Here is an 18,975-nt window from a genome sequence, read left to right as displayed (position 1 = left end):
CCCTTAACTGGTTTTTTAGAAATCTAGGTTGTTTTGGTGCAATTTTATGTGTTTTAGCGTTAAGTTAGCTGATGAATATAGTGTAGTATCGTGTTAGCGTAATTAGTTTTTTGATATGCCTATTAGTGGATTGTGTTAATTTGTGATTAATCAGTGAGTTGAGAATGTAATTAGAATTATTTAATTAAAATATTTAATTATGTTTTACATGTTAAAAATTTTAGAATTTTAGTTTTGCCTTGGGAATTGTGCTGGCATGCTAAGTGTTCGGTAAAATGTCTAAGAGAGAAAATTTTCCAATTTTAGATGCAATTTTAAACATGTTTCAAAACTAGTTTTAAAATATTGATTATGTGTATTTAAAACTCAGTTTTGAAGTGGTTTTATACACATTTATATTAAGGTTTTGATTATGTTGTGAATGTGTCATAAACGCAAATGAGCAAGTGTGAATTTACGTAGTTAACTAGGTTGATACACATATCATAATTTTAATTATGTGCAAGTGCTCAGGTATTGTTTATATTCGCAATTGAAATTGCATAGATATATGTTTTCTCTCTTGTCTTTTCTCATCCTTCTCTTTACATCATCCCTTGTGTCTCCTCCTTGTAGGAGAGCTTTTAAAGTTTTTTACACCCCTAACCAATCTAGTGTAGAAAAGAGTGTATTCAAACTCTTCTCTACACCATCTTGGAAGGGGGTTTTTCAATTTTCTTATTATGTTTATCTCTCCCTATACGGATGTAAGGCTCTTACCATGTTCATATGGATTTGTTTTTGTTAGAATATTTATCTAGGAGTTTGTTTTTTTTTAATTTGTTATCATGTTAATCCATGTTATTATGATGCATGCATGATGATTAAATCAAGATTAAGCATACATAGTTTCATATTAAGCTTCCTAGAATATTTAGTCATTACTTTGTTTAATTTCAGCTTGGATATTAAATCTGTAACTTGTTATTTTTCAATATTTGTCCATTAAATCTTGATATTTTCTTCTTTTTTTTGTTATTTCTAGCTTATATTTAAATCTAGAATGTTCTTTCATTCCCATGTATTTATGTTATTAATCTGGATGCTTTTGTTGTTTCCAGCATGCATGTATAGACCATGTAAACCTATCAAAAAATTGGACCATGTAAACTTGTTAAAAAAAAATTTATTTGTGACCTTTTCAGTTTAAGACCTTTTTCAAGGTCTGCATTATTTTTTAAAACAATTGAGACCTTTTTCAAGGCCTACATTAAAAAAGTAGTTGCGACCCTTTTCCAAGGCGGGTGCATTTTTTTTAAAATCAGTTAAGTTTGCATTTTTTTAAGAACCAGTTAAGTCCGCATTTTTTTTTTAAGAATCAGTTAAGTTTGTATTTTTTTTAGAATTAGTTAAGTCTATCTTTGTTTTTTTTCAATTAGTTAAGTCTGTGTTCCTTTTGAATCAGTTGAAACCTATTTCAAGGTCTGCATTTTTTTCAAGAAATCATTGCGGCCTTGTACAATAATTTTCCAAGTTTTGTGATCATTTTTTAGAAAATCATTAAGGCCTTGTATAATGTATCTCCCAAGGTCTGCGATTTTTCAGACCTCATTGGTGGCCTTGTACAACGTTTCTTTTTAAGTCTGTGATTTTTCAAAAAAAATAGTTTGTGGATAGATACAACAATTTTTTAAGTTCTACAAATTTTTCATAAATTAGTTTGTGGACTAAGGCAACTATTTTTAAAAGTCCATGATTTTTTTTCAAAGAAAAAAAATCTGTTAAGGCATTGTGTAGTGAGTTAAAAAACAATCTGAGCAGTGCATGTATGCATACCTATGTCTGATTCGATCTGAACCATTAAGCACACTATTTATAAAATATATACATATAGTTGCGAAAATGTTGTATATGCTATTTGGGCGCATATATGCAGTTCAAAGAGTATATTGTTGAGAATAGTTTCGAAATGCACATGCATATATATATATATATATATATATATATATGTGTGTGTGTGTGTGTGTGTGTGTGTGTGTGTGTGTGTGTGTTCAACACAACTGAACCATGGTTGTCCATGCATGAGTCCCAACTAGACCATGCGTATGGTTGTGTGAGCCAAGTGTGTTCGGTTTATATATATAGCTAAACCGAGCACACATGTGTAAAATGTATAGTACCCGTCATACAATGTGATAAGCTATGTCGCACGTGAGGTCATGAAGGATTGATAAAGTATCATACCTATGTTAATTCTATGATTTGTAAAATAACTATGCTATCATGATTTGAGTTACATTTCTGGCCGAATGCATGCTATGTTAAAATTGGCATGATGACCTATATAGGGGATGTTTGCAAGCTTTGTTACTGCTCGTATGTGAGTATTGTGGTTCAATAAACCTTAACTGTGCTTTTGTCCACACTTGTGTAGATATGAATGTTGTTGCACTAAATACTGTGTCACATGTAAACCATATTGGTATGTATGAGAGCTCATGTACAAGCTTGGGTTTGTTAAGAGCTCGTGAGGTGTGTAAGGAAGCACCGTACTTTAATAGCATATGAATAAATCCACACATGTAAATTTTTGGTTGCCTTCACCAATGGATAGCTCATGTTGGTTGAAAGTGCCTGAGCATTTAGATTGAGTTGGTTTCATATAATCACAAAATAATATGATAGTTGCTCTGAGAAGGTACTTAAGCTTCTAAGCCCTAATTTGGCTCATGGAATGAGGTACATGATATAATAAATTACTTAATAAGAAGAAAATCATGTAACCCATTCCCACATGGTCTACTCGAAGAAAGTAGATGGTACATTGTCGAGTGAAAATTGGGGCACTTAGGTTCACTTGTCCAATGTTATTATTATAGGAACAAGGCATCTCTTTTGGTCTCCAGTCACTCAAAGTTAGGGAGGCCGAGGTTATCCATGAGTCCTATGTTATATACCTCACTATTGCAGTAGTCTTGGATGTCATCCCTATTGTTTGGTCTCCACTTGAGATTCTCTCGATCATGAATTGCCCATTTGTGACATGTCGGTTAGGTGGACACTTCGGTTAATTAAAATACTTAGAATAATACATGTTGGAATGATCTTCACTTATTTGGTGATACCCTGAGTATCCGAGGACACTTTTTAACTAAAGAAAAATTAAAGGTTTATTGTCACAACTTTGAAATTGTCCTTGAGTGTTGATATTCATCATATGTATATCATATTGTGGATATGTTATTTGATGAATTATGATTGTCTATGCATTTGCTGAACTATGATATAATTCTTTTTTGTTGAATTATGACATTGTGAATAAGATGACTATTCTAGCTTGTGAGATATTTATGTTTGTGGTATTACCTTACCTCCTCGAAAGAGTTTGATCCCATTTTATGAGGATATAGGTGATGAATGACAGATGGTGTAATGACGCAACATGGTGGTGGGGTTGTTGAACCATGACTCTACATTTTAGCGATCTTAGGAATTTTGGGATTTCAGTTAGATCGAAATCTTTTAACTCTACATACTTTGGAACTTGTTAATTTATACTTTGATCATGTCACCGCCTAATTTAATTACCACTTATCATTTTAATTTTTTTTATGTATGAGGAGTCAATTCCCCAAGAAAATCTCAGGTGGTATGGACCTGGATCCATCTCCTAAAAGGAAATTGATTCAATCCACTTTTGTGTTTCCTTTATGTAAGTCATCCAAAATTATCTTATTTCAAAATAATTTCGATGTTTAACAATTCCCTCATTTGAGGTGTATCATAAATTTTTAGGTTAAAATTTTTAGGGCATTACACATGATCCTATAAAAAAGATGAGTTTGGTGACAGAAGCCACCAAAACTTGAAAAAAACACAAAAATATTAAAATATATAATTAGGGTTATCAAAACTTTAAAAAAATACATAAAAATGAATGAAATACGAATTAAAACAAATCAAATCTCACCTCAAGCTTAGGTAGCCCTTTCTATGTTTAGTGAGTGCGGGAGCATAAGCGACACTTTGACTTAGCACATACTCCAAATATATATGACATTGGGGATATGGGTCATAGACTAAACTTGATATGAGCTTGTACTAGGCTAGGTAGGTTATCGTAGGACATCTAGGCTAGGTTCTGCAAGAATTTCAATAAAGTAAGGATGTGTTAGGATGACAAATACCAGATTCCTCGTAGGGTGTGTGGCCCCCTTATTTTATAAATTTTCCAATAGATCCGGATATGTTTCTGTGTATCCAAGATTCAAAATAGATTGACGATTCCTATTGAATTTATTTGAAATAAAGGGCTAGGATTTTATCAAGGCATGTTGCTTTGGACAAAGGTTTTATTTTTGCAAAAAGAATTTGGAAAGAAGGATATTCAGTTTTAAGTTTGGAAGGAAAAATGGCGTGGATAGGGGCGAGACAGGGTTTCTGAAATGTGATTAGAATCTATTGATGACAAATTGTGTTGATGACGCATTTTTCGTTAACGACAAATTAATGGGTTGTTAACCCATTTGATAATGACAAATTATAGGGGTGATCGACTCTTGACGACAATGGAATGTGTCGTCAAGAGAGGCTGACATCACAGCCCAAAAAATGGTTGATTTTAATGATAATTCAAAAGAGTTGACAGTAATTCAAGACATGAAATAGACAATTCAAGGTATGATAATAACAACTGAAAGTATAATAATGATAATTAAATGTGGTTATCACCTAATAACTTATTTTGGTCGTAACTTTTGATCTTAGGTTTGAGCTGATTTTTAGTGAGTTGGAAAGCTAAAAACCTTTTCTTTTGGTTAAAAAGCTTAGAGGTTATTTTGAGGGTAAAAAATCTAAATTAAGTTAACTTTAGTGAAGAAATTTAAGGATATTGATATGAAAAATATCTTTGTTCTAAATGGGGATGTCTACAAATAACCCCTGGGTGATTCCCTTGGGCACTCAACAGCTGCAGCGAGCAGAGTGAGCAACAGAAGGAACACACTACAGAGGAGAGACGCAACACCGTGAATGCAGCATAGCGCAGTAGCGGCAGGCACAGGCACATACGCACAGCACCTGCGCACCGTGTAAACATGCCACAAGTTGTGCAGTGTTTTGACCGAACCGGATTCTCTCGTGCACTGAGCAAGTTTGACGTATGTGTTTGCTTTCATTTTTTTATATCTTATGGACGAAGGACCTGCACGTCCAATTTGGCCCATATGTGAGGCTTGTAAGTAAGGTTTTTAAACCTGAATTTGATTCAACTTGTACCCTAGCCTTGGGCTAGCTGAAACCCACTTTTGGAGGCCTTGTACTTTTTTGTGTCCAGCTTTGTAAGGCTGGACTTTCTCTCCCACCACGTTCCCTGTGCGCCAAGAAGGTAGAGAAGTCCTAGGCCGCTTTGGGCTTGTGTTGATCGACAAGACCCCATCCGGTTCCCGCGAAGCCCTAGCCCTGGAACGCATGTCACTGCCTTGTGATCCTAGAGGAGTCCCATCACATGCAACAATTGTCAGTATAAAACATAGGCACGAAAAATCTCTATCGCGATCACTGGATCTGCTCTTCATCTGGCCACGCCTAGCTTAAGTTACTTAAGGGGGGTGTTTGAATCGCAAACAACAAACACCATGCCAGTACATTTTGTCTTGTATTGTCTGCATACAAGACAGACGCGTTGTCCTGCCCAATCCACGTGCCCCCAAATTTTTTTTTTATCGTCTGTGCCTGTTTGTCCTTCGCTATTCCTTGGGGGCATTGAAACAACGGTAGACACCATTATGCGTATGCCATCTGTGGGGTGCACCAAGCGGGTGTCCCACGTTTGCGTGGGTGTTTGGATTTGCAAAGAGCTACGCACTTGGCAGCCCACATATGTGCGCGGACAACGTATGTTTGAATTACAGATAGCGCTGGGCAGCACAATGCATCCTGTTCTGTACTATCAACGGATGTTTCAGGACGCACTGTCCTGCCACGTTCACGCACCTTTAAAAATAACAATAAAAATTTTATTGTCCATTCCTGTCCGTCCTCCACTGTTCCGTGGGGGCAAGGAACTGTGCAAACATTGTTTTCACGTCCGCAGGATTCACCAAATCAGTGTCCACGTGTCCTGCATTTGCATGGATGCACGGACAAGCCTAGGGCCCGCACTCAGTGCAGCCCGCGATCGTTGCGTCCCGCGGACAGGCACGGATGGGAATTTAAACAACCCCTAGACATGTCAGTCAATCAACAAACAGTGGTCCTACATGTGAGGGCCCATCCAGGCCAGACAAAGCTGGTCGAACCTCGTGCCCTGCACAAGTGGATGACCCGAAACATACTTGAGAAGGGAACGGTATAGGTCTCACTCGTAAGTTGACACGTTCAATATGTAGTGATATATAGTGGGTCTAGTTGGATTGCTCTATGATGAAATAGATACGGGTGTGGTCCAAGTGTAAATCAGACATATCGTGCCAATCAGACCAGTCACATCCAAGTAAGGGAGCAAATATATTGGTTACTGGCCCGATTATAACTAAATCAAATCGTAATTTCATTTTAAGCAACATGCAAGTCCAGATTCAAATCTGGATCTGATTGAACATTTGGATCGTATTTCAAGGTCCATATCCAAGTGACTTATGACATAACAGAACAAAGGTCTGATCAAATTGGATCCATTTGCGACCCTGTATCCAAGCATTGTGCTGTTGGTATTCTTTGTTTTGTTTATACAAAATGTGGGCTGAAAATGGGTCCAACATGAATTCATGTTTGACTCGACCAATATCAACATGAACTGGTATCCAAACTCATCTTTGGTTGGATACCACAAATTGCATCCTCACCTAGCCCATTTTCTACGTTGTGATGAATATGAGATTTGATGCAAAGAAGTACGTCAAATTTGTATGTCATGCATGTAGGTGTGTATTGAACTGTCAATGGTTTGGGTTTGTATCCAGTAACCCAACCCGAATTCTCAAGCATGGACATGAAAAATGCCAACCCAAATAATATTTAAGTCATGCCGAACCCAACCCGAGCATTATGAGGGCCGAGTTTGGCTCGGGTACCCAACCAAACCCAGAAATTCCAGAAGACCCAACCAGACCTGGTTTTTTTGCCAAGTAACCCACCCAACCTAACTATTATATATATATATAAAAGAAAAAATAAAATTATGAAATAATGAAGATATGGGTCTGGGATCCCATTTTCGTGACTCGACGATTTGTTGTTTGGGTAGGTTCAGGTACCCGATCCTATAATATCGGGTATTTTCTCACTTAGTTAAATTTGAGATTTTGCAAAAATTGGGCTAAGTCTGAGAGAAAAATTATTTGAGCCTCGGTTTTAGACCGATGTTTTTTAGTCTAGGTTGGGCCCAGGTCTCATCGACAAGGTTGAGGCGAGTCAATTGAAGTGTACGAAAGAGTTTTATTTTTTACCTTTAAATTCAAGCAAACTTTGAGTTATTTTCAGACAAAATTCAAAATTTGATATTCGTGTAATATGTCGTTGGATGCGTCTCGGAATTTTGAGAGCAACAATATTTTACTTTTTTGAATTTGAGTTCCGGTTGGCCTGAAAATTGTATTTTTTCATAAATTGAGCAATTTATCGAACTAGATCCGATGTTGGATCGGATAGAATCCAACACATATGATCCGAATTATTATCGATTTGGATCTTATTCAAGACCTATTTAAATATGGATTTAATCCAGATCAAGATCCAATTTCGTTTTGAATACGGATTTGGATCTTGGATTCAGATTCAAACCCAAATCTATGTCCAATAAAAATTTAGCTTTAAATTTTGTTTAAAGCTTTAAATTAAAGCTAGTTGGGGTTAAGAAGACTCCTAAAGTAATTAAACCAACTTTGGAAATTCAAAAATATATAATTAATAATTATTTAATTAAATTTTATTAATTCTAAAATTTTAACTGGAGAAGGGGGGAGAGTGGGGGCGTCACTCACTCTATTTAAGAGGGGGGAAAAAGGGAAAAGGGGAAAGAAAAGAGAGAAGAGGGAGAAAGAGAGAAAAGAAAGAGAAAGAGAGTAAGAAGGAGGAAGAAGAAGGAAGACTTTCTTCTATAGCCAATTCAATCTTTTTTCATTATTATTTTTTCTTATTCTTTCAATTTTTGTAAAGGTATGGGTCGCTTCTTTTGGATAAAAGTGAGAAATCGAACACTGGTTCGATTCTATGCAATATTTTGGATAAAAATCCATGGAAAAACGTTTATATGGCTGATTTCTTAAAAACGCAAGAAGGATGATCCATGGATCTTCCTCCATGGCTGAATTCTTGTTTTTCTTTCATCTTTTTCATAAAAAAAAATTGTACATGTTATAACCGAATTTTTTTAGTGATGTAGGAGAGGTTCTTTTAGAACCCTCTTTGATGAATATCGATTTCTATGGATGGGGATGGATCATGATATGGACTGAGTATATGCATGAAAATATATGATGAAGTCATGTTGTATGCATGTATTTTTTAGAAAACGTGTGTGCAATGGTGTGCAATAAGTATTTTCAAGAAAGCTTATTGCTCATATGATATTTCTGAACATGTATAGGTTTTAATTCATTTTGGTAAGCATATGTGAACGTGATCATGTTTACAACATGTTTTTTTTCATTCATGTAACTACGCATAGTTCACACATAACTGGAAAAAAAAAGATTCATATATTTGTTATTGTGGGGAAGTCGACCCAAACCGATTGAGTCAGCTGGGATAGGGCTGACCCAGCCGACTGGGTGCAACCGACTGTACATTTAAAAAAAAGAAAAGGTTGTTAAACTGTTGGGCCCAGCCAACCTGTAGTCGCCTAAGTCGTGGGCAGTCATCCCCACCGACCATTCGACTGGGCCTGCCAGTCGGTTGGGCTGGGAGACTGGCCCATCCGACTGGGTGGGTTTGGTCATATGCCAGACCCAACCGACTGGGTCACAGGTGGTCAAAATCTTTTTTTATGGGTTACATGTATTAAAAAATAAAAAAGGAATTTTACATATGGTTGGCATGTACAGATGGATACTTGTGAATGTTGTTGATGCTGATATGATATGTTTCAGTTAATCTAAAAATGATATGTTAAGTTTGCATGTAGATTTCCAAGTTGGTTATGTGCATTAGACCTGGTTGTATGCATATAGAAGAATAAAAGTTCTGTATGCTTACACATTATTATATCATGCTCAGTTAAAGTGTTGATACAAGGTGGCTTTTATGTGCATTTGCATACGTGAGATAGACAGGTTTTGCACGTACATAATGGCATGCATGTTTAAATGTTTCAAATAAGGTGAATTCATGAATCAAAGCCTGCTTACGACATGCATACATGCATTCAAGAAAACATATTTTGGACATGAATATGGGTATTGAATAAAAACATATGTGTGGCATGAGTACATGAATACGTGTACATAAATAGTGTGGACACGTGCATATGAATGTTGTGGTCCTTGCACATTGTTAATTTGGCATATGTGGATGCACATTGAAAAGCATGTGACTCTATTGCATATATGACATGTTGTTATGGTTTTTGCATATGATGCATCAATGGTCGAAATGGATCATTGCAGGACGGGAGAGCCTCGAGTTTTGGGTTGCTCATTCTTTATTTATTTTAAATACATCACAAAAATCACATTAATATTATTGCACTATATTGCATTGTTCTATATTTTTTTGTGGGCGGTGGTCCCGTGATGGTTCTCGCAGAAAAATATGCGAACTTGTGCCTTTGCTTTTGCATGTTGTATTGCAAACTAAATAATTAGCTTTTAATAACAAGATAAAAAAGGAACAATGTAATATACGTTCTAAGATCGCTCGTCGTTAGAATGAGAATATTAGAGTTTCGGTTTTGGGGGACCACGAGGATACAAAAACTTTGTGTCGATTATTGAGTACCCTTGAACCCGATATTGAGGTTCTTTTTTCTGGCCACAGTTTTAAGGATAATCTGCCACTTTACTTGGAGGTGGTGTGTAGACACAATTATTGTTTTGGTATGCCAAGAAAGTGACACTATTGGATGTGGAGGTCTAATGTTCTGAAGGTGATTTGGTTGAGGGTTAAGTTTGGAATCCAGTAATAAAATACAACTCGTGTGCTAAGTTACCATAGAAACCCTACTTACCTTAAAAAATTTACCCATTTAGTGTATCCGCGGGCAACGATAATAAAAGGAGTAACTTAAATTGTGCGCATTCTAATAGGGGCATGCATATAATAAGAGAACTTGATCAAAGATAATAAAGTATTCATATATGTTTACAGACATCATGCATTTTTCTGTTATGCATTAGATCATGTATATTTACTTGCTTTTTTACTTCTTCTGTATGATTGAATGCATAATGTTTTATCTTGTTACATGTTGAATATTTTAAATGCTTATTCGAACTATGTTCTTATTGCAATAGTATTCCTCTAAATTATTGCATGAATTCTTATATGTATTTTTTATGCTCATTTATTTCACTAGAGGGATTCGTACACATAATTTCTCAGATTTCTGACACCCCTACTTTTATAGTTTTTCGCAACCTCAGAGGATCAATGAAGTGATTTGCTTCTGGGAGAGATACGAGTGTTACATGTTTGCTAGACAGCTTCACAGATGGACAACGTGGCTATGCTTTTCTTTATTTTTTTTTAAATCTAATTGTCTATGCACTCTGATTTTCTTATGTTGTCTTGAGGCCATTATTACTTATTTAATAAAATTTGGCTTGCTATGGTGTGAATGATAAATATATGATCTCTGGTGGTTTGTTTAGTTATCTAACTGTGAGTGGAACTGTAAAGGCCCCGAGTCTCTGGGAATATTTTTGCAATGGTTTAAAAAAAATTGCATTTTTTAAGAGGTAAGAGTTGGGGTCGTTATAGGTTTGGTATCAGAGCCACCACAAAATCTTACACTTTTATAATCTTTTTAGCATTAAGTTTTTAATTTTGGTAAATGAGTCTTATCCTAAAGTGTCAGCAAGTCGTGCCTCGTGCTCCAGAGCAGTCTCCTTCACTGGTAAGGCTATTTAATACTTTTATTTAAACATATAAATTTCTTGTGCTTAATTGTAGCTATAGTTTAATTCTCTTCTAGTGTGAATTAATATCCTTGGTGTGATTGTATGAATGTAATTGTTCTGGATTAATCCTAAGGGGGCATGATCGATCGGGTATAACTTTGTAATTTTCATGTTTTAGATATATTGCCGCAACCATGCTTTGATTTCCACTAGTGCTCCCACGAATTGGCAGGAGAAACAAATTTTTATGATGAATGCCTTCAACACTCTGACCGAGATGATGACAGTGTAGACGACACAGGAAGCATAGGCTGCACAAGCAGCTACTTGTGTCCACCCGCTCGAGGTCGTTCTGAACACAGGTGGCGTTTCCTTTGAGAGATTTCTGCAGTTGGACCCGCCAACTTTTTTAGGAAAGGCCGATCCAGAGGCAACTGAGAGCTTGGTTCAGGAGATTAAGCAGAAGTTCGATGTCCTACCTGTCCCCAAGGATAGGAAGACCCCTTTTGGCATGTACCATTTGAAGGGTGATGCCAAGAAATGGTAGGACACCCTACAAAGGGTGAAGTACGCTGATTTGAATGTGATTCTCTGGAAGGTGTTTAGGGAGGAGTTCCTAGACACCTACTTCCCTTCCTATGCTCGGAAGCGGATGCAACAACGATTTCTTGAGCTTACTCAGAGAAACATGAGTTTGGTGGATTACGCCACCAAATTTAGGAGCTTGGAGTGGTACTGTCTGAACTTGCTCACTGGTGAGAAGGCGAGGGTGGCTAAGTTCATGCGTTGACTGAAAGACGGACTGCGGACCCAAGTGTTGATGAACCCACCTACTGATCATGCATAATATTTGTACTTTATTCATCTTAATTTATGCATGATCCAATAAAAAATCGCTTTAAAAACCTATTGTTATTGTTCGTTTTGAGAAACCGCATTGAAATTGAATTTATCAAAAAATTGCATATTTCAAAGCTTACCCTGCGCTATAGTGTTTTTATTAGTTTTAGATTTTCTTAATTATATTTTAATTAGGCTAGGTTCTATTAGCCAATATTAATTACTTTAGGAATTTGTGTTTTTCAGAAAAACATGTTTTTCATAAGAGACCTTGTTTTGGAAATTATAAAAAATCTTTACTCTTTTTTAACAATCTTTTTTAACCTAATTAGAGCAATATAAATACATATTTTCTAGAAATAGGAGACATTTTTTCAGATTGAAAAACACCCCCTCTCCTTCTTGCCCCTCTCTTCTCTCTCTCCCTTGCTCTCTCTCTCTCTCGCTTTTTTGCCTCTTTCTTTCTCTCCTTGTTCTTCCCTTCTTCCTTTTCTTCCTTTTTTTCTTTCTCGTTTTCTTCAAGCTTTGAACCCTTTCGTCATTGGCAACTTTTTTCTCTTTGTCAGGGTAGCGTGAATGCAGCTGGATTGACCATCTTCTCTCCTCAACCCTTCGATTGGAGGCAATCCGTGACAGGTCATTTCTTTCTCTTTTTTTCACCGTAGTTTTAGGTTTTGCATTGCATAGCATATAGCTTTAGTAGATCATCATAGCATCTGTATATTCATCATGTTTAGTTTAGATGTAGCATTTGAAATATAAAAATCTAAAAATATATAAATAGTTTAGTCAATGCGTGTTAATTGATTTTTTTATTCATTGAACATGCATAGTATTTTATTCAGTCGATTTGTTTTAACCATTAACTCCGGCGTGATTTGGTTATTAGTTTCAACATACAAAGTTTTTAGCTTCTTTGTTTTATTAGTCATTTTGTTTAGTTGGTTGGCTTCTTTATTTTTTTTATCATTAGTTTTAATTCACATCGAATATTTGTTTTCGTTGCTTTCAGTCATAGCATGATCAACGCTAATAGAGTGTTATTTTGATTCTGCATTCTTAGCAAAGTTAGATTAGTCTTGTATATTATTTTTTTTACACAGTTCGATATAGCATCAGCCCATTATTTGATACCATATGGTGGTCATTGCAACATAGCCGAGTCCTTTTTTTTTTTAACATCTTTTTGAAAGTAAAGTAGATTATATAACATAGTTTGTTTATTCCAGATTTTATTCCTTATTCAGTTTAGAAGGTCGTACAATACCCTTGTTAGTTGTTTGCAAGTTAGTATGTTAATTAATCTTTAATTCAATGTGGTCGGTTATAGCCTTTATTTTTTTTAGCTAGTTGGTTATTAATCTTGTTATTTAGTTTGATAGGTAGTTTCCATTCTTATTATATGATTAGCTTTTCTTAATTGCTAGTTAGATAGTTAAGATAGTTAGTCTGTTCATTGTTAATTAATTTAATTATGGTAGATAAAATACATTAGTTTATTCACTAGCTAGTTATATGCTATTCTGTGTTAAGTTGTTCCACTGGTGAGTCAACGATTCATAAGTTTACATAGTTAGGCTTTTTGCTTCAGCCATAGTAAGTGTTTCACATTAACTCTAGCCAATTAGATTAACATATTTTGTCTTTAGGTAGTTTGGCATCTACGTGTTTTGAAATTTTAGTCATTTAGGACTTTATTTAGCTTCAACCATGTTTAGTTAAATTAGTATGGTTCACGTTGTTTTTAGTTCATAATTAGACCAATCAATTGTTATTTGAATTCTTCTTTATTTAGTTAGTTTGTCAAGAGTAATTAAATTTAAGATTTGCATTTTTTTTGGTTGATTAAGTAGTTTGGTTTTCCTGTTCAAGTAATTAGTTTGTTACATCATTTAGAGCCTTATTGATTTGTTAGTTAGGTAGTTTTACTATTTTGTCTTTTAGTGTTAGGTTTTTACAAGTTTGCTATTAGGTTAGTTCATGTTAATCCGTTCATGGTTTTATGATTTTTCTTCATTTTCATCTTTGATTTTCTCGTAGATTTTTTTTTCTGTTGTTTGTTTTGTTTTTGTATTTTGTAGAGAAGCGTTGAAACGTACAGTGAACCCCTTTTTGTACACTCGAAGTGCCCTCTGAGGTCTCCTCAAGCCCTCAGAAGTGCCTTCAGAAAGCCCTTAGAAAGCCATTAATCAAAGGCATATGACAAGAGGATACACAAAGAGGCAAAGAAGGGACACAAGGGCACAATGACTCAAGCACTGAAGACTTTTGCTTTTCTTTTTAGATTAGGTTTTTATTTTTAATTCAATTCAATTCATTTAGGTTGTAATAAGGCACTTTAATTATTTGTTTAAGCCCTCTGCGTAAGGCAGTATTCGCTTGTTTATTTTAATTAATTAATTCTTTAATTTTTGACAATAAAGAGTAGTTTAAGCTGTGTGTTGAATACGAAGTATTTCTCGTTCTCTGAGATCGACCTGGACTCCACCACTCGTGCGAGCCAATTTTTATATTTTTGGTGTCTGGCTTTTACTTGATTTTGATTAAAAATATTATTTTAAAAATATATTTTTCAAAACTAACACCAATTTTTTGGCGTCGTTGCCTAGGAACATCGATTGATACGAGAATTTACTTTATTGTCAGTGTTTGTTCGCGTTTTGATAGGTTGCTAGTTTATTTTCTATCTTTACTTAGGACTATTTGGTTTCTTTTTTTTCCCTGTTCACATAGTTAGGCTTTTTGCTTCAACCATAGTAAGTGTTTCACATTAACTCTAGCCAATTAGATTAACATATTTTGTCTTTAGGTAGTTTGGCATCTACGTGTTTTGAAATTTTAGTTATTTAGGACTTTATTTAGCTTCATCCGTGTTTAGTTAAATTAGTATGGTTCACGTTGTTTTTAGTTTATAATTAGACCAAACAATTGTTATTTGAATTCTTCCTTATATAGTTAGTTTGTCAAGAGTAATTAAATTTAAGATTTGTATTTTTTTGGTTGATTAAGTAGTTAGTTTTTCCTGTTCAAGTAATTAGTTTGTTACATCATTTAGAGCCTTATTGATTTGTTAGGTAGGTAGTTTTACTATTTTGTCTTTTAGTGTTAGGTTGTTACAAGTTTGCTATTAGGTTAGTTCATAGTGTTGTGATTTTTCTTCATTTTCACCTTTGATTTTCTCGTAGATTTTTTTTTCTGTTGTTTGTTTTGTTTTTGTATTTTGCAGGGAAGCGTTGGAACGTGTGATGAGCCCCTTTTTGTGCCCTCGAAGTGCCCTCTGAGGTCCCCTCAACCCCTTAGAAGTGTTCTTAGGGAGCCCTCAGAAAGCCATTAATCAAAGGCACACGATAAGAAGATACACAAAGAGGTAAAGAAGGGACACAAGGGCACAAGGACTCAAGCAATAAAGACTTTTGCTTTTCTTTTTAGATTAGGTTTTTATTTTTAATTCAATTCAATTCATTTGGGTTATAATAAGGCACATTAATTATTGGTTTAATCCCTCTGCGTAGGGTAGTACTCGCTTGTTTATTTTAATTAATTAATTCTTTTATTTTTGTCAATAAATAGTATTTTAGACTATGTGTTGAATACAAAGTATTTCCCGTTCCGTAAGATCGACCTAGACTCCACCACTCGTGCAAGCTGGTTTTTATATTTTTGGTGTCTGGCTTTCACTTGATTTTGATTAAAAATATTGTTTTAAAAAAAACGTTTTCCAAAACTCACACCACCTACTACCTTAGCCGACGTGATAGAGTCTGCTACAGTCCTGACAGAGGTCCAAAAGTACATTTCAGAAGGAAGGCGGCAACAAAGGTGGTTTTTTGGATGGAACGAGAAAGAACCCATCTTGAGGTGGAAAGATGCAAGGTGACGAGGCAGCGGACCCGTGAGGGGCGACAGTAGGGTACACAGCGGGGTTGACCCCAACAATAGAGACAACAGGGAAAGGCCGAGTCAGTATGTCGTAAGTGCGGAAAGCGCCATCCTTTGGGCTTTTGTCTGATGTTCAAGGGGGTCTGCTACCAGTCTGGGCACAATGCTCTATATTATCCGAACAAGCCAGCGTTTTAGGGAGGACAACAACAACAACAACAACAACAGAGACCTCAACAATGACAAGGTTAGCGCAGGACCAATGGGCGAATCTACGCAGCTACAGCAGGCACTCAGGGCAATCAAACTGACCTGATCGAAGGTATCTTCTTAGTCGCTGATCACTTTGTACGTGTGATGTTTGATTCAGGCATGACCCATAGATTTGTTTCAGCTTCATTTTCGAATTCGCTCGAATTTGTTTCTTCTAGCCTTGATAAGGATTTTGATGTGATGTCATCTATGGGTGCATCATCTTCCTACAAAAAGTTTTTTCCAGCAGTTAGCATTGTTATCAAGGGGCATGAGTTGTCTGCCGACTTGGTCATACTAGATATGACGTTTTATGATATCATTTTGGGTATGGACTGGTTGTCCAGACATAATGCTACCCTTCAGTGTCGGGGCAAGAAAGTGATCTTGGAGTGTCCCGATTTGTCTGTGTTATTATTTCATTCAACAAGATCGGTGAGCAACGTGAGGATTGTTTCAGCCTTGAAGATCTCCAAATACCACAAGCAGGGTTGTATGGTGTTCTTGGATAGTGTGTCTGATGGGACAGTCAAGCGACACCCTTTGAGCAGTCAGACATTGTTCACGAGTTTTCGAATATCTTTTTTGAGGACTTGCCTGGATTGCCACCGCATCAAGAGATTGAGTTCTCGATCGAACTAGTGCCTGGTATGACACCGGTTTCTCAAGCTCCATATTGCATGACACCTTCAGAGCTAGTGGAGTTGAAGAAGCAGATGCAAGGAGCTTCTTGATAAAGGTTTTATCAGGCTGAGTGTATCTCTCTAGGGTGCACTAGTTCTCTTTGTCAAGAAGAAGGATGATTCAATGCGGCTTTGTATTGATTACCACATGTTGAACCAAGTGATAGTGAAGAACAAGTATCCCTTACCTAGGATCGATGATTTGTTCGATCAACTGAGGAAGGCAAAGGTGTTCTCGAAGATCGACCTTCATTCTAGGTATCATCACTTGAGAATCAAGGTGGAAGATATTTCGAAGACTGCATTCAGGTTCAGATACAGGCATTATGAGTTTTTGGTGATGTCCTTTGGACTCAACAATGCCCCTACAACATTTATGGACCTGATGAATTGGGTTTTTAGTTTGTAGCTGAATTTCTTTGTTATCGTGTTTATTGATGACATTTTTATCTACTCTGAGAGTGTCGAAGAGCACCGAGAACATCTACAGATCATATTACAAACACTGAGAGAATATTAGCTCTATGCTAAGTTCTCAAAATGTGAATTCTGGCTTGATAGGATGATATTTCTGAGCTACGTGATATCCGAGAGAGGCATGGAGGTCGATCCAACCAAGGTGAAGGTCGTGTTGTCTTGGGAACAACCGAAGATGGTGACTGACATCAAGAGTTTCTTGGGATTGGTGCGCTAATACCATCGATTCATCAAAGACTTCTCGCATATAGCTACCCGGATGACTCGACTATTGTAGAAAGGTGTGAAATTCGAGTGGTCACCTCAATGCGATGATAGCTTTCAGGAGCTGAAGAGAAGGTTGACCACGATACCGGTTTTGACATTGCCTTTTGGAATTGGTGGATTCGTTGTGTACAATGATGCTTCAGACACCAGATTGGGTTGTGTTCTTATGCAACACAGAAAGGTCATCGCGTATGGTTCTCAACAGTTGAATGTGTACGAGAAGAATTACCCCACGCATGACTTAGAGTTAGCAGTAGTGGTCTTCGCATTGAAGATCTGGCACCACTACCTTTATGGGGAGCAGTTTGAGGTCCTGTTTGATCACAAGAGCCTCAACTACATATTCACTCGGCGTGTTTTGAATTTGAGATAGCGTAGGTGGTTGGAGTTCTTGAAGAACTACAACTTCTCCTTCGCTTACCATCCTGGTAAAGTGAATATGGTGGCAGAGGCACTTAGTAGAAAGACGTTAATCACAACAGATAGCCTGATTGGACGCAGTTGGGATCTCGTCGAGGAGTTCATTAGATGACAGGCTTTTGTTGATGACTCTGGACACATCTTTTGTGCTGGGATGCAGGCACGACCAAAGATCATAGATCAGATCGAGGAGCTTTAGTCAACCAATCTAGACTTTGAGAAGTTATATGTGAGTGCTCATAAGCCAGAGGCGTAGTTTCGTTACGAGGAGAATGGGACTATCATGTTCGAGGAGTTGATGAGTGAGGCCCACAGGTCTAGATATTCCGTTCACTCTGGCTCCACCAAGATGTTTAAAGATCTTCAGATAACCAATTGGTGGAATGGGATGAAGCAGAACATCATTGAGTTCATGTCGCGGTGTCTCACCTGTCAGCAAGTGAAGATCGAGCACCAGAGACCTGATGGATTTTTGCAGCCACTTGAGATCCCAAAGTGGAAGTGGGATGATATCTCAATGGATTTCATCGTAGGGTTGCCGAAGACTTGACGATAGCGTGATGCTATTTGGGTGATAGTTGATCGTTTAACGAAGAGTACCCATTTTCTTCTGATCAAGATCAGTCAGAGCTTGGAGAGTTTGGTCGATCTCTATATGGATGAGATCGTTAGACTTCATAGAGTGTCGTGTTAGATAGTGTCAGATCAAGATCCGAATTTCATATCTTGATTCTGATACCAGTTACAGAAGGCTTTAGGCACTACATTGAAGTTCAACGCAGTTTTTTATGCACAGACGGATGAACAGTCGGAGCGCACGATTCAGACGCTCGAGGACATGTTGAGAGCATGTGCTTTGGATTGGGCATGTGATTGGGATAAGCATATGAAGCTTGTAGAGTTTTTGTATAACAACTTTCATGCCAGTATTGATATGGCCTCGTATGAAGCTCTGTATGGTCGACCATGTAGATCCCCCGTGTGCTGGGATAAGGTTAGAGTGAGAGTAGTGAAGTCTTCAGAGGTCATCCAACATTATGCAGATCAGGTGTGTTTGATCTGACAGAGGCTGGTCGCAACACAGAGCAGGCAGAAGAGCTATGCTGATCGGTGGCATAGAG

The 18,975-nt window shown here is 36.8% G+C and overlaps 1 protein-coding gene across 1 annotated transcript in view; it reads left to right on the top strand.

The window, feature by feature from the left end:
* Nucleotides 1-17,966, top strand: part of LOC149851224 (uncharacterized) — a 72,425-nt gene extending 54,459 nt beyond the window's left edge. The window contains exons 5-13 of the mRNA XM_090008009.1: nt 11,399-11,579; nt 11,643-11,805; nt 12,443-12,512; nt 16,126-16,345; nt 16,537-16,666; nt 16,776-16,867; nt 17,252-17,375; nt 17,445-17,693; nt 17,808-17,966. Of these exons, the coding sequence (XP_089864135.1) occupies nt 11,399-11,579; nt 11,643-11,805; nt 12,443-12,512; nt 16,126-16,345; nt 16,537-16,666; nt 16,776-16,867; nt 17,252-17,375; nt 17,445-17,693; nt 17,808-17,966 (1,388 nt within the window). The remainder of the gene's footprint in view (nt 1-11,398; nt 11,580-11,642; nt 11,806-12,442; nt 12,513-16,125; nt 16,346-16,536; nt 16,667-16,775; nt 16,868-17,251; nt 17,376-17,444; nt 17,694-17,807) is intronic.
* Nucleotides 17,967-18,975: the final 1,009 nt, after the last annotated feature.

This window comes from Nuphar pumila, chromosome 1, assembly GCF_984573655.1.
Source record: "Nuphar pumila chromosome 1, dmNupPumi1.hap1.1, whole genome shotgun sequence".
NCBI lineage: Eukaryota > Viridiplantae > Streptophyta > Magnoliopsida > Nymphaeales > Nymphaeaceae > Nuphar > Nuphar pumila.
This window is presented reverse-complemented; position numbering and strand designations above follow the sequence as displayed.